The sequence below is a fragment of the Corvus hawaiiensis genome, chromosome 6 (assembly GCF_020740725.1).
Source record: "Corvus hawaiiensis isolate bCorHaw1 chromosome 6, bCorHaw1.pri.cur, whole genome shotgun sequence".
NCBI classification, from domain to species: Eukaryota; Metazoa; Chordata; class Aves; order Passeriformes; family Corvidae; genus Corvus; species Corvus hawaiiensis.
Genome location: NC_063218.1, coordinates 18,007,180 through 18,023,354, shown reverse-complemented (window position 1 = coordinate 18,023,354; position 16,175 = coordinate 18,007,180). Strand labels below are relative to the sequence as shown.

Genomic DNA, 16,175 nt, shown 5'->3' with positions numbered 1-16,175 from the left:
TCTTAATGCCTTCCCATAGAAAGCTGGCCAAAGGCAGTGTTATTACATTTGACTCATACAGTTCAAAGCTGCTAAATATATAGAAGTTAGGTTTTAACCTTTGAGTTAAATGATCAGTTTTAAGTTGTGTTTTTATTTACTGATGACTTAATGAAAAAAAATGTACTCACAGTTTGGAACTGAATTGTCTCTTCTTTGTTTGCCAACTCTAATGCGAAAAAGGATTTATTGTGGGACATGTTGGCAATATCGTGCCACCTGCAGACAAAAGGGACAGGATATGACTGGACAAGCTCTGATTTCCACACCATTAAAAATGCGACTGAAGACCAGAACCACCACCAAGAATACAGATAAAGGAATGAGGACATCCTCATGAGGGGAAGAGGAGAGGCAGACATTGATCTCTTCCATCCTGTGACCAGTGACAGGACTCGAGGAAATGGCCTGAAGCTGAGTCAGGGGAGGTTTAGGCTGGATATCCTGAAAAAGCTTTTCACCCAGAGGGTGGCTGGGTACTCCAACAGCTCCCCAGGGAAGTGGTCACAGCCCCAAGCCTGACAGAGTTCAAGAAGTGTTTGGACAATGCTCTCAGGGACATGGTGTGACTCTTGGGGTGTCCTGTGCAGGGCCAGGAGTTGGAGTGGATGGTCCTGATGGGTCCCTCTCAAGACAGTATATGCTGTAAGTCTATGATTCTGTAAAAAATCATTTTATGATTCTGTGAAAAAGTTCATTAATCTATCTGAACAAGTTGCAGACCATCACTTCCTTACCATTAATGGCTGCTGAAAGGAAAACATGTACGTGAGTAACTCTTGGGAAGATGTACAACGTGTACAGTAGTTACAATTATTACTTGTCTTTCATTTGAAATTCTGTCAAATGTTCTTTAAAAAAAAAATCAAATTTAGACAAATTTAATTATCAGTAAATTATAATGTCCCAACTGTTTGAAAGCAAACCATATAAAAAATTTAAATCTACACTAAACAAAAGCCTTTAAGGCATTATTATGTATATTTTCTAGAACTCTTGCACATTGACAGATGAAAAAAATTTAGATTGCATAAAATAAAATATATTTATTCAGCTTCTTTTTAAATGCAAATTTAGCTTGAACCATTAGTATTATGTTAGTGTAAATAAAGCCCGTATCATAGATTTATTAAAAGAATATTCTGCAGTGCACAAATACATGGAAAAAGCATGACCTGTATATAGGGCTCTCTCTAAAGGTATTTATATGACTCCCATTTTCATTACATAGAGGTGATTTTTAGCATTTTTCCACAGCAATTCCCTCATGTATATGAGATAGAGAAACATTAATGTCTCCATTCTGATGTAGAACAAAAATCCCTCAAATTTAAGGTCTTGGTTCATAATCCTTTCTGGAGACAACTATGAAATTACCTGAACCAATCTCAAGCATAACCCAGTCTTTGTAAACTATACTAATGGGTCATTTGCCTATGCTTTATCGCCACCCAAATACCATGATATTGCTACCCATGACGGAATTGCCCATAGCCATACAACAAACAAGCAAAAGAGCAGAAAACTGAATTCTGAAACTGGAATATGAAACTTTCTGTTGCTTCCCAATGTGCAACTTTTCTCCTATGTTTACAGACACTGCATCTGCAATTCTTTGAGAATTAATGTGAAATGCATGGACAAATCTTTATTCCTCTCTCTGTGTGTTTGATAAGTACAGCTGTTGTTTAATGCTGTAGGAAAGCAGAGCAGGGCACTTTGATGACTCCAGACAATTAAAAAGATCTCAGCATCAGCTCTCCTATCACAGCAGAGACAGAAATTTCTGTGAAGGACATTTAACAGTAGTGAATTTATGAATTCTGTCAAACAAAACTACTAACCAGAAAGAAGCACAGTTGCTACTTTCTCTAATCCCAGAAATGCACCAGAAGTGATGTTCCAGTAACTGCTGGACCATAGGATTTCAAGCTTTCTGTTCATATTCAGTCAAAAATTCAATTCTAGAAGATTAAAGTTCATAAGAATAAACCCTTTCTTGCTTTAGCAATAACTATAAATTGCTGAGACTCATTTTATAAAAAATCTCAAAATGTCTTCTAAAAATTTATTCCAAATTCTGCCCAAAGATGCCCAAGCAACCCCCCTTAAAGTCAGTGGGAAGCCATTTCACATGAAGACTGAATTTTAAGTGTTAGATAAGTCAGAGCTCTGTCTACAATTTATTAGAACATTCAATAATAAACTAAAAAAATGTATGAATCCAAAATAATAAAACAAATTTTATCGTGTAACTCTCCACATATATGTATAATATATGAAAGGAACTCCTAGACAATTTCACAGGTGAGTATTTCTATATGAATTGATGTGACAGTCTCAGGATTTAAGATGCTCTGTGTGCAGAGAATTGCTCCTTTTTGATTCAATAAATGTTTTGCAATGCAACAGTATATTCTTAGAATTAATCTGTCTGAAAGAGGTTCATTCTGCAGTTAATACATTGAAAAATTCCCTCTGGAATTCACTGTACTCACTATAGCCTGATGACTAGAAGACTATGTTCAGGTTAATCAAATGAATAAACACAAGTCATATCTAAGAGTCATCGATGCTTGTGAGGAACACACATAAAATGTGAAGTTCACAAAGATATTTTATGAAAGAACAATACTAACCTAAATACAACAGGAGGACGACCATTTTTGTGTTTCACAAAGATACCATCAAGACATGCTCCAATGAATATGTCACTTCCTTGGCTGTCCTGTAAGAAGTTGCAAAAAATTATGCAAGTACAGAAAAAGGTCTTTGAACACAAAGTTACATAAGAAACAACTGCTTCCATAATTCAGGAGGAGAAAATTCTGCATGGTGTGGGTTTTGGGTTTTATTTATTCTTGGCAGGAAGTAACCGCTCTAAACAGAGAGAAAAGGGCAATTGAACCAAAGATCAAAACCCCATTTACCTTTGCAGGATAGGTCTCTTCACCATAGCCCTCCATTCTTTCTACTTCTTGCATATATAACATTTCTGCATCAGGAGGAGTAAGGCCTCTATAAATGAAACAACAATCAGCCAGTACTGCCAATAAGAACAAATCATCCTTGTTTTACTCTGAATGACACTGTCAAAGCTTGAAAAGCATCCCCAAGACATCCAGGCAACCATCAAATCATGCTGTTTCTATCTGTACCAATGGCTGATATATTTGGCTCAGCCTTTGCACTTTGATTCTAATAATTTCTTTCTCTCTGGCATCTTTAGGGGTAAATGGCAACAAAAACCAGTTAAAATTACCATCTCTGCTAATGGCAGACAATTATGACATTCTCGCTCAAATCCAGCAGTCTCTCCACATTTCTTCACTTTATCAGAGGCACACATGTTCAAGACATTCATTTCCCCTATACTGCTGTAGGGGAAATATGAAGTCTGGCATTTTACATTTCAGAAAAGACGGTTTCATCTTCTAAATGCTGACAGTTTTAACTGTAATACTTTGAAAACATGAGGACAAGATCTGTAGGTAAAGCTAGAATTCTTTATAAATAGACCAAGTGACAAAGCTTTCTCACAGACTTGCAGTAGTATCACACAGCTTCAAAGCTTGTGTTTACCTACCCACCAACATACCTCAGTTACCTCATAAAAGACAATATTTCTACGTGAAAAGTCCTATCATACTCATTGTTATGTCTCTCAATACTTTTTCAATCATAAATCTCTCAATTTCTTCCACTTTTTCCTAATGTCATGAAGATTAAGTTTACTTTGCTGAACCTTAACCATGCAATCTTGTAACAAGTGTATTTCAAAGACAAGTGAAACTGCAATTTTCAAACTGTTGTTTTAAAACAATACAGGGGAAATTATTCAGTATTACTCACATAGTCACAAACATTTTTCTCTGATGAACTGATAAAGAGTCTTTGTCCTGGAGTACTGCACCTTAGCTCACTTCTACCTAAGTTCAGAGGCATTCTGGCACAGTTACGGTCTCCACATTTCTCCTGCTCTCAATAACTCCCAATGTTGTTTACCAAGACACATCCTTACTCGGGTTAGAACTTCACAAGAACAAGAGTCAGAAGCATTATACAGGTGAAGTGGCACTATTTAACTGTGTCCTGTATTCTTTTCAAGCAGAATCCTCTTATTTATTTTACTAAATATTCTGTTCTCTTTTCATTTTCATTCAGCAAAAACTCTGGTGACTTTAACACAGATGTACTAGAGAAAAAACTCATTTAAATGGGAAGTGAAATTAGTCCAACTGTATTTCAAGATTCACAACTTTCTGAGCTACAGAAGCTACTGAAGACCGAAATTAAGCATTGAAGAGTTTTAGACGTGTTACCTGTACTTTTGATGTAGCAAGGCAACCTTCTGTGTTGCTTCTTCCAGTATTTTTTCTTCTTGTAGCCAACCCTTAAGGTAAAATAGCATTTGTGGAATGAAATACAAAAAAATTCTACAAAATCAAATGGTTATAGTTTCTTTACACATATGAAACAACCCTTCACTCTAGTCTTGGAGCTAAGATGCTATAATATGCACAAATAAACCCAAAAAGCACAAACACTGTTTTGAAGTGGTTTTACCCACTTTCCCATCTGTACCTCAACCTTCTTTTCAGTACAATATACAACAAAATTGAAAAGATCTTACTACATCTTTGTTTCTGTGTAATATAAGGTGTCATATCTCACTCCAATCTCAAAGAAAACCTTTAATAAATTTGACAACCTATGGAGCAGTAAGATAGATGAGCATGGAATCTTCCTAAAAATTACTTGCATTTACCAATTTTAAGAAGGATTTAAATTTGTCAATTTAATAATTTAAATGCACCAATTTAAAGAAAGTACTTACAACTGGAAACAAAGCAAATCTTTGTAGAAACTCCTGAGATTCATACTGATCATAGTCTCCAAAATCCGCTAAAAAATAAAAAAAATCTTGGATTCAAACACTTTTAACAAAATGACTCAAAACCCAATTAATTGCAGCAGGATCTCCAAGTAGCAAACCTTCATCCTATTGAACTACAATCTGAAAGCAAAACAACAGAACGAACTAATCAATAACATTTATAAAGAGAAAAGGTAAAAAAAATCCCATCTTTTCTTCAGAAAAGTTGGTAACACTCCTTGTGGATAGAGAAGAAGAAGAAATGATAAAACAATCAGCATTCAAGTTCCTTAGTTCTTTAGTGTTTTAGTAGTTTGATTTTTTTAATCACAGAACAGCTGAGGATGAAAAAGGCTTCCAGAGATCTAACTCTAAGCAAGATCAGCTACAGCAGATTGTCTCAGAGCTTTCTCCGGGCAAATTTTGAATATTCTGGCTCTATCTTCTTTACTCCCTCCTATCAGATACTTCAGTATGGGTCCAACAGACTACTCTAACTTGGAGCTTTACTCAAACACTGCACAGAGCAGCTGGAGCATCCTTTGGCTAACAAAACTTTTACAGCTCCCTGCACACAGACACGCAGAAATTGGGAGCTAGAAGCCTTTCCAGACTCAGGGGCATGCTCAGAAGGGATGTAACAGTTTTGATTTTACATCATGCCAAAGAGCATCTCAAGGAATCTCACTCTTTCTCTGTTTCCAGGAAAGGACTAGCCAACATTTCAAAGAAGAGAAAACAGTCTACACTGGAAAAGTTATGTACCAGCCTTGGCAGAGAAACTGTGGAACAGCAGTCTGCATGGAACAGCAGTCTGCATGGAACAGCTGCTCCCAAAAATTCACATTACCACAGACTCTCATACATATCAGTATCATTTTAGGGACAGTCAGGAACCAATTTTGTATTAAGTATTAAAATATGGAAGTTATTTATATGAAAGGGGAGCATCTCTGACACATTATACCAAGACAGCTCTTGAGATAAAGCAGTGTTTAGAATTAACTTATTGTATTTATTTTAAATACAGATCATTCTTGAAACCAGTTGACTTGAAACAGCAAACACTGCTTCTGTTCATTCACTAGCTAAAATTGCTAACCTACCTGGTATAAGCTACTTCAGTCATTGGAGCACATTAACTTAGAACCTGTGCTTTTTTTGAGTTGTTTTTTTACTGTGTTATCAAGATGTACAGTTCATCTCTTATACAGGAATAAAAAAGGATGGTGAAAGCTAAAATTATGAATATTTTCCATCTGGAAAGAGGGTTATATTGAAAGATTTCTATAAACAACTCACTGAGCAGAGAGACATTTACACTGTCCAAAGACATGGAAATAACAGAGCAAGATTTTTTTCAGCTGAAGACCATTAAAACCTGGCTTGGATTAAACCGATTCACTGTTATATAAACAAGGCATTAATACACTTTATCCTACTCCACTGGTAACCACATTTTAAAAAAAACAAAATCATCATCTTTATTGTGATACAATCAATGTATATAACTAAAAAAATACAAAAAAATCTTTGGTTGTACATGCTGCCAATGACTTTAAGTCCTGTTCAGTTTTGGCAGGTTTACAATTGCTGCTAGATATACTGAAGTGGCATTCACTCTGAATGATATACAAATAACAGTACACAAACACATTAAACACAGCTGCTGCCATTACAAACTTTTGAGAGATGTAATATCAGACAAGCACGTTGCAAGGAACACCAGACATGATCAGTGCAGACAGACTCAGGACTGGTATATACTCTATCCCATCTGACCCTAGCTAGGAAAAATAAAGCTGCCTTTTTCATATGTATCACAGAAATGTGTTTTCAGGAGTGATTTGAACACAAGAACTGTTAACAGTCTCACACACTAACTTGAAATAATCTTATGTGATAGGAAATTTGGGATAAAAAAATGGAAATACAAGTACAGCTGTACGTTCAAAGTTGCTTATTTATGAAGATATGTCAGAATAAACAGTCTCCATTAACAGAAACAAAGGAAGGCTCTGTTGATGTAGGCAGACAACTAAAGCCTTTGCCCCTAAAGGAACTCCAATGTCTATTTCAAATCCAGCTCCTGAAAGTACATGTTAGATACACAGGTATCTGAGGACTGCACAGAAGCAAGTTCAGGGCCACTGATCCAACTGTTCCTCTCCTCAGTCCGTATGACAAAGTCCTAAGGAGCAAGCTCCTTTCATAACTTACTAAATTGGGTCTTTTGAGTGACAAATAGAAAACCAACAATAGAAAATATATCATCAAAGTTTCTAATTCAACATTAGCTAGTTGGCATAATTTCTTACTTACCCTGAACTGCCAAACCAGCCAGATGTATTGCTTGTTCCAGCGTGCAAGGAATGTTGCCCTCCAATATATCTTTCTTCAATTGCAAATAATACTGATACCTACATGGGCAAAAAAAAAAAAAAAAGCAAAAGCTAGCATGGGCTTCTTAATTTTTAAGAGACAGCAGAAAAATGTGCCTGCACTTCCTATTCCTCTCTGCATTCCCCAGTTTGAGTTGAGGGTAGTCTTCCTCATCATTTGGACCCACTACTTCAAGGCCTTTTAAAACTCCTGCCTCCCTTAACTTTCACATACCATTCTAGAATCAGCGATCTTAAAGAATCTCCACAATTTCTATCTACTACCAATCCCTCTTCTTTTTTTTATTTTTACCTCCTCCTTCCTTAAAATTGTTGCTATAGTCTCTTCACAATGTTCAGTAAACTGCTTCTGTATTGCTGCATTCTCTTCCAATAGATCTAACAATGTGCATTCCCTCAATCCCAGTAGTGACTTTCATTTCTGCATTACAACTTATCTGTACATTTTGTTCTCACTTTCAAGGCACCGTTTCTTTTTCTTTTAATCTAAGCTTTTCCTGCATCATCTCTCGTACATGCAACCACTACTAGCTATACTGTTTCTTCACAGACTGAGCCACTATTTGCCTGAACTTTTCTACCCCTTTCAGTCACCCACGGAACTTCCTATCTGGAGTCCAAAACACCTCAAAATTTCCATTACAGCTAGACAGACTTAGCCAAGGAGGACATTTGTCTTCTGTAAGTCAAGTTTTAAAAAGTTCTTGACTTCCTCATATTGCGTGTTAACTCTTGTGAAGTAAGGCTTTAATACTGAGAACATTAAAGTATGTGCTATAATTCATTCAGTGATTAGAAAGGTCAGGTAAACTCCACACAAATTTTATTCATGTTAATGGAAAGCACTCTTCCATTACTGTTTGCTGTCCTGGTAAATACAGTGATAATTTATAAATATTGTTTAGACTCTTGGGGATCCTGCTACAAAAACCCAGTATATCATATGAGAGTATGTAACATCCCTATATAACACACACAAGAACAGCTGGGGCTAAATCCAGGCCTTAAAAAAAGGGAAAAGCCCAAGCCATTTGGGGAAACAAGTCTTCCCAGTCAAGAAGCAGAAGGTAAGCTCTTTCCATAGAACTGCTATTAAAAGCAAACATTTAGATAAAGAATCTTAACACTACCTCTGGAGAGCACATCTCTTTTTATCTATAACATTTCCATTTCCTGGTGTACCTTAAACATATAATTTGCTTAAACATGTTCAATCTCATTTGTATCGAAAAGGCATGAAAAAATCCAGATTTCTGAAACTAACCCAGACTCTTACTACCATATATCAAAGTAAGTACCATCCTCTAGGACACAAGCATAAGGCTGGCACATAAACTCCTGCTTTCTACCTCGCAGCACACCGCCAAATTTTTGTTAAAGCTCCAGCATAAACACCGTATTCTTCAAATAAATGCCAGAGAAGACTATTCAAGGTTCTGCAGGCATTTTAGCTATTCAATGCAACACCATGATACTTATCTTACTCTAATGCATCCCAGTACACCAACACAGAATCTGAACCAGAGACTTTTAAGCCACTAAAATTGCTGAGAAATAGCGCAAAACTTTGGAGTTTTCAGGAAAAAAAAAATTCAAAAATTACACATAAAACCAAAAACTAAAGCTGCCAAGCATTGAGCAGTATATAACAGCACCAGTGTCTGCACCACGAGGTCTGCACCTGGTGACCCTCAAAAGCTTTCACATCATAATTAGCAGGAAAGGTGTCTGGCAGGGTATTTTAGGAACAGAGTATGTAAGACAGTTTCATGTAACCACAGAATAAATTAAGCTGAAAAGGACCTCTGAGTGATCATCTCCTTCAACTCCCCACTCAAAGCAGGGCCAACTTAAATTTTTTAGCTTAAGTGGGTTAGTTAATACAAGCACATATTTTTGAAATAACAATACAGATTTGTAATTCAGCTATGGGTTTTGTACTCATTTGCCTATTAAAAAAATAATTAAATTAGAACTATAAACATTAAGTCATTAGAAGCCAATGTACAGGCCCATAGGAATAACTGGCCAGTATGTATGCTCAGTTCTATTTTTCCCCCTGCAGTCAGCAATAATTATGTGATTTTCCCCAGTTTCACAGTAGAAACAAACGCATAATACCAGAACTAACATCCATATTTATGGCTCAGTTATACACAAAAAAAAAAAAAAATCACAAGCTGAAGTCTAACCTGTAGCTTGCCAATGTATTGGACTGAAAATACAGAAAGTACTAAAAGCAAAACAAAGGAAAGCACAGCTTAATAAAATCTGCATGTGCTTTGTGTAGGATGGAGGTCCACAAAAACAACACATGAATTTTCAAAACAAAAAAACCCAACCAACCAACAAAATTTTAAAAGTCAAACATGAAGGGACTAAAACAATTAAAAGTCTGACCATGCAGGTATGCCTGTTACTTAAAACAGGTTTGAGCAGATTCCTAAGATCATAAAAAAAGTTAGTTGCTTGCTTAGTTTATCACATATTTTAAATATTCCAAAGATACATTAGCATACAGTTTGAACATAAATTCTGCCTAAAATAGTTTTCATTTCTATAAAGGTAGGGGAGTGGAAAGCAGACAACTTTTAAATAAACCATACATTTCAGAATGCTGAAAGCAAATTTATTAACACACAGAAGTTTATAGTAAGAAGTTTACCTGGTAATCTCCTGCTGAAGCTGAGAAACAGTAGGCACATAGAACACTACTCCAAAATACACAGTTGGCTCCAAGGCATATTTGTCCAGCTGCTTTTTCAGAGGCTTGTCCAAATCTACCCATCTGCGTTGATTCTGCTTATTATAATACCAGAGACTGAAATATGTAATCTGAAAAAGAGGCATTGCAATGATGAAAAAAAGTTAATATTGTGATATTAGATAAAATATATTGTAAGAAAGTCTTGCTACTTAGAAATAAATGTTTTAAAACACTGACTAAGGCTATGGGTTATTGAAAATTCACAGAGCTGCAGAGACATTGACCGTAAAAAGCAGACACTACACTCAGAAAATCAACTCGCTTACATAAGGTCCCCCACCTAAAACTGTACCAGAACTACTCTTTACTTGCAAACAATTCATAACTCATAACTCTGTTGTGGCAATTCACAGATGCTAGTAGTAGACATTCATGTGTGACAGGAAATCTAAGGGAAGTGAGGAAGGCAAATGGAAAATGACATGGGACAGAGGAGAGCCAAGCATGGCTTCTCTGGGGACTTGGTAGACAGGCTCACATGGGATGCTGAAGGACAAAAAAGCAAAGGACAGCTGCTCAGTCAAAGCTGAGCTCATTGAAGCATATCCATGGCTCACTCCACAAGCAGGAAAATGACCAGATACAGCAGAGCAGGAAGATATCTTGCCTGAGAGGGCACCCCTGACCAAGCTAAAACAGAACAGACAGTATGCAATGAAACAGACCATTGTGAGAGGCTGAGGATGGCCCTGGAAGGCCAAAATCCCACTGGACAGCAACTTGAGCAACACCATCTAACTTCCACTAGATCCTCTCCCAGAAGGAGTCTGGATCAGAGTATTTTTCTCTTGCTCTTGTCTTTAGAACAGGACAGTCCTAAATCCATACTGCAGAGTCACCCTCTAAAATTTCAATTTCTCCGCTATGTTTAAACTGGCTAAAATCTGCTCCCACAGTACTGATTTCATGCAGTTCTGGACCAGAAAACAGATGTGGATTGGAAAATACTCATGTCACTATCAGACCAAACTGGATATCATAACTAGAAGTGTTTTAACTGAGGGAGGCAGATAAGTGAATGTTAAAAATTACCAATTAAGTCTGTAGGTATTTACATTAAAATTCTCCAAGTCCTTGCTACATACCCTTTATTGTATGTAGAAATTGTAGAAATACCAACACCTTTAATCCAATATTTTTCCTTACATATTTTCAGACATTTTTAACTTACACAAAATAAAGCTTTTAAGGATGGAATTCTATAAAGTAGAGCAAATATTTATCATGATTTCTCTAAATCAATAATTTCTGTGAATTAGTTATCGAAAATTTGTGTCCCTACCAAAAACGTATTTTCTGTTGTTTTCTCAACAGCTCTAGCATTTTGATACTTTGGAGCACAGATTTGAAATTCACTGGGGAGAAACAGCTCATAGTAGGAGAAGGCCACTTCAGTACATTCCCGCAAAAACTCACCCATACACACAGCTGAAAATTCATACACATACATCTTCTTAGTTTACAGTCTAAAAAGGATGAAGAGCCCACCCTCAGGGGAGTTCAGATTTTCCTTACAGCTCTGACAGGCTCACTATGTGTGCAACAACCACATATACCCTATCCCAAACTTCATGGACAGCACTGAATCAGTGCTCCGTATCAGCACAGATCATCGAGTAATTCAAGGCACAAAAGTCAAGATGTAGCATTAAATTAATAAAACCATCTATTCCATAAAAACATTTTCTCTGGGATATTAACAAAAGTAGGAAATTAGAGCCAGTTCTAAGGCATAATGTTCCTTTGGCATTGCACACTGGCAAAATGTACTTCTTTGCTCCTCTCTAAATTAGCACAAACACAGTTCTAACTGATTGTTGGTGGGTTTTGGTGTTTGTGGGCTTTTTTCCCCCAAGGTTTAAAAAAAATCCTTTAAGTTAAATTAGTGCTAGCTGCCATGTAATTGCAAAATTAGTATTCACAAGATAAAAAAATAAGTATGTTCAGACAAAATCTGCCTATTTAACCTTAAGATGCCTTCTATAAACTCTAAAACAACTCTGGCCCTCTGATAAAAAGACAGCCTATAATACAGAAAATCAATTGAATTAGAACAGTTCGGAGAAGAAAAAAGCAGATTTTTTTCCGTATAGAGGAAGATATCTAGAGAATGTGCAGAATGGGAAAGTTTAAAAATCATGATAGAGAACCAGACTATTCCCAAATCAGAAACAGAGTTCTCTGTAAAGCAAATCCTACAAAGCAAATTTTTCTCAGGTGGACACTGTGTGGCCATCACTTCTAAATTTTGAAAGCCAAGAGTAAAATTTAGGAAGTCATAAATACTTTGACTTTCAAGAAGACAAAAGAAATACGGCTCTGAATATAAATAATATAAACAACACTGATTTCTAAATTTTCCAGTCCAGACAAACAAAGTTTGCTGATACCTTAAATGACATTTTATTTCTATTCTTCAATCCCCCAGTCATTAGGTGACCACCACCACCCCACAAGGATATTGAAGACAGTATCTTAAATTCCATAAGATGTTGAGGAAAAAAACCCAAACAGTAGTACCACAGAAACTCCATTACGAAAGAAATACCATGTTCACTGCAACATCACATGCTGGAAAGGATAAAATGTACTGAACGACTGACTAGTCCTTAATCCTTCCTGCAGACCGAGTAAGGAAAGGAATGCATATAAAAAGGTGTATTTCTCTTTCATCACAAGACTGTTAACACCATGTACACAGTCACAGGAGCCGAAGTCAGGCTATGATGCTGACATTCTGCTCTGGCCCAGCCCACTTCTCTGACAGGACAACCACATCAGCCTCGGCTGAGCACCATCTGAAATGTGGAACCACAACATTCTGGAAGAGCAGCAGCCATGACAGCATGGCAGACTGAAAGCAAAGGGTAACAGCTACAGCTGAAAGAGTTCTATAGAGGATATCACACAAATATGTTTGTAAACCAACTAAAAATATACTCCAAAAAAAGCACAGCAATTGTTTGGATAACTCACTTGCAGCCTTGGTGTACTTAAACCTCATAGAAGCACAGATGCAAAACAAAGGTGAGGAGAAAAAGAGCACAAACTTCTGTTAACATCACCACTGTTTCAAACTCGCTGATGTAAGATACTCCTGGTTCTACACCCTGCATTTAAACTGAATGTATAGACTAATTTTAAGGCATGATGATCATTTAAGTACATCTATTTCTTAGGAACACTGACTGCTTTTTATTGCCTACACACAGAACCAAGCAGTTACTGGCATAACAGACTAAGAAAAATGTTTCCACATTTTAAAATATCCTCTGGAATCCAGCATATCTTTAAACAAGCCATGTAAAATATTACAGACCAAAGCTGGTCTTCTGACTTCTATGCAAACCTTTCACTTCACTTCAAGGGCAGAATTTGATCCTGTGAGTTTTCAGAGGAGCTTATGCACCCTGGAATATTCGCACTGATTAAAATAGAACCCACTTTTATTCATTGCTATAACATTTTATTATTAGCAGCTCAGGACAACATCCAGTGCTAAAAAGAATGGCATGACATAATTCTTAAAATATGTTGGGCTGTTAAGATTAACACTACTTTGAGGTTCGTTTATTTTAGTGACTTATGACCAAACCCCTCTGAAGAAAATCAAATAGAAATAAAAGGAACATATAATTTCTGCACACTTAATTTCTATCTATTTGCTTTCTGACACTAGAGACAGTAAATATTTTTGCATAAAATATCAAGAGCTATCAAGAACACAAAAGTACCAAAAGCCCCACACAGTATCTACATCTCACAAGTTGGTGGGAGTGGAGTCACTTCATCATTGAAGTCAACCAGACTTCCTAAGCTAAGCAGAGGAGTTTCACCAGGTATGAGTGCCACAAAACTACATTACTGCAGGTAACTATATTAGATCTTTTGGCATGATGTACAGTGAAAGTCAGAGAAGTGAGGCTGATCAGCCTTAAGAAGAGACTAAGTAAAATCTTACTGTGGACTTCAATTGCCTAAGAGCAGGGCATAGACAGAGAAGATAGAGCCAGAGTCTTCTTGGAAGTAATCACCACAAGTATGAGAAGCACTGGGGACAAGCTGCAGCATGGGAAATTCCAGTTAGATCAGGAAAAAAATTTCACAACAAGACTAGCCAAACACTGGAACAGATAGCCCAAAGAGGTGTCAAATCTCTATCCTTGGAGGCACCTGGGTGGTAAACTCACCCAGGCAACCCACAAACCACCTGATTCTCCTGAGCAGAGGGTAGGACCATGCTACCCTTGGAGGTCCCCTGAGGCATAGCAGTGTTCAAAATTTACTTCAACCTTACATATTTAATAATATATTTTACAGTTAATTTCCATATCCTATATTATCAATCTTGAAAAATATCTCATACATTACAAATAGACTGGAAAAAAGAATTGTTTTCTAACGGTTAACACGGTGCCTTCTAATTAATGTATTTGGCTACCTGCCTCAAGGGTACCTGAGGAATCACCATCCTAAGACAAGGCAAAAAAAAAAAAGAGAAAACAACAGCAACAGAATGCAATCAAAATATATTTTCAAGCTTTTCCTCCTTTACACTCATACATACAAATAAAACAAACCGTAAGACATCCCTGATCAGAATGCTGAAAACACCTTCTCATTATTGAAGGATAAGCACTGCAGTCAAATTCATAAAAGTCCAGTTAGCCCAAGGGCTCCACCACATCTAGCTTTACTATATGCTTGGATACAGAACAGCTCCTGCTATCAGGATAGCACAGTTTAAATAAACCACGTGCAGGAGAACTGGGTCAATAATCTTATACTAAGCACAACCGCCAGATACCAAATGAAAGCTTTACCCTACACCCAATGTTAAGAGCTACAGAAGGAGACAACAGGCCTTGAAAACTCTCCAGAAACTCCATTCTTATCACAGCAGACAACCTCCTCCACAAAACTTCCCAATCTCTAACTGAGAAAGGACTTGGAGCAGGCTGGACTGGCCAGTGTACAATATCCAGGACTTCTTGAAAGTGGTAGAGAAAAAAACCCTGTGAGTCTCGTCATGTATCAGCCACCAAGTAGGAAGTTGCACTTCTTTACATACTGCCATGACCAATTCTTCTTGCAGAAACAGGAGGACCACTGACTAAAATCCCTCCCTTTCCCCCCATATTGAAGCTATTTACTATAGGGTACTTTTGCCTAGACCGTTTTTGTTGTTCTAGCACTGATAAGCTCTTCAGCTGTAGTTGCAGGAGGGAATACTTAGCAGAGTAGCTGTATGATCAAAGAGACAAGTTATTCTTAAATCTTAGTTCTTTCACAATGGAAACCTTTTTTCCAGCACTCACACACACCATTATTTTCTCCTAACTACTATAACACAGATTTCACAAATACTATTTGAATGAAGTAATTGCCAACCATAGTTTAAAGCAAAACAGAAGGGATAAGAAATAAATAAGCAAATCAATACCTTGCAAGGTAATCTGATGTATTCTAGTTTATTCAAATGAAACACTGTACAAATCACAATACACTGTGTTTTACACCCTTCAAATACCTTGAATAAACAATCTTCTAACAGGCAAGGAATATTCTACTCATCAGGACATTTGACAAAGGTAAGCTGACTAATTTACAAGGTAAAGAGCCATAGCCTCATAGAGCACAGAAAACATGATATCCAAGACATTTTAACCTCTTGCAGAGATAGGTCAGTTATCCACATGACCCAGAAATGCAGAAATATACTTTTTTTTGAAAAAAAAAATATTATTACTTTTTCCCACCACTGTTCAAGGCTCTGAGAAGGATGAACTCACGTAACTGTTTTTGACTCCCACCTTACACATCACTGACATTAGAAGTAGTATCATGTTCCCATTCATCAGAGGCTTAAATTCTGATTGCCTTACTAAAGGGAAAAGCCAAATTTCAAAGCAGTCTAAAAATACTAAACAATAAAAAATGCCTTTGCTTCAAAAGTAAAGAAAATCTCTTCTGTCAAGATTGGTATAAAACTGTACAGCAATTCACTGACATGATGGTAAACAAAATGCAATTAAGTTGTATATTCATTTATAAAAATGCTAAAGAAATCAGTGGCAAGGCTTTCTTACCG

The 16,175-nt window shown here is 36.7% G+C and overlaps 1 protein-coding gene across 4 annotated transcripts in view; it reads right to left on the bottom strand.

Annotated features, from left to right (window-relative positions):
- PTPN21 (protein tyrosine phosphatase non-receptor type 21) overlaps window positions 1-16,175 on the bottom strand; it is a 46,177-nt gene that overhangs the window by 21,686 nt on the left and 8,316 nt on the right. For all 4 annotated transcript variants that reach the window (XM_048307999.1, XM_048308002.1, XM_048308000.1 and 1 more), the window contains exons 3-9: window positions 9,983-10,152; window positions 7,238-7,335; window positions 4,877-4,944; window positions 4,362-4,432; window positions 2,970-3,057; window positions 2,679-2,767; window positions 171-258 (exon numbers count right to left, since the gene is read on the bottom strand). In XM_048307999.1, the coding sequence (XP_048163956.1) occupies window positions 171-258; window positions 2,679-2,767; window positions 2,970-3,057; window positions 4,362-4,432; window positions 4,877-4,944; window positions 7,238-7,335; window positions 9,983-10,152 (672 nt within the window). The remainder of the gene's footprint in view (window positions 1-170; window positions 259-2,678; window positions 2,768-2,969; window positions 3,058-4,361; window positions 4,433-4,876; window positions 4,945-7,237; window positions 7,336-9,982; window positions 10,153-16,175) is intronic.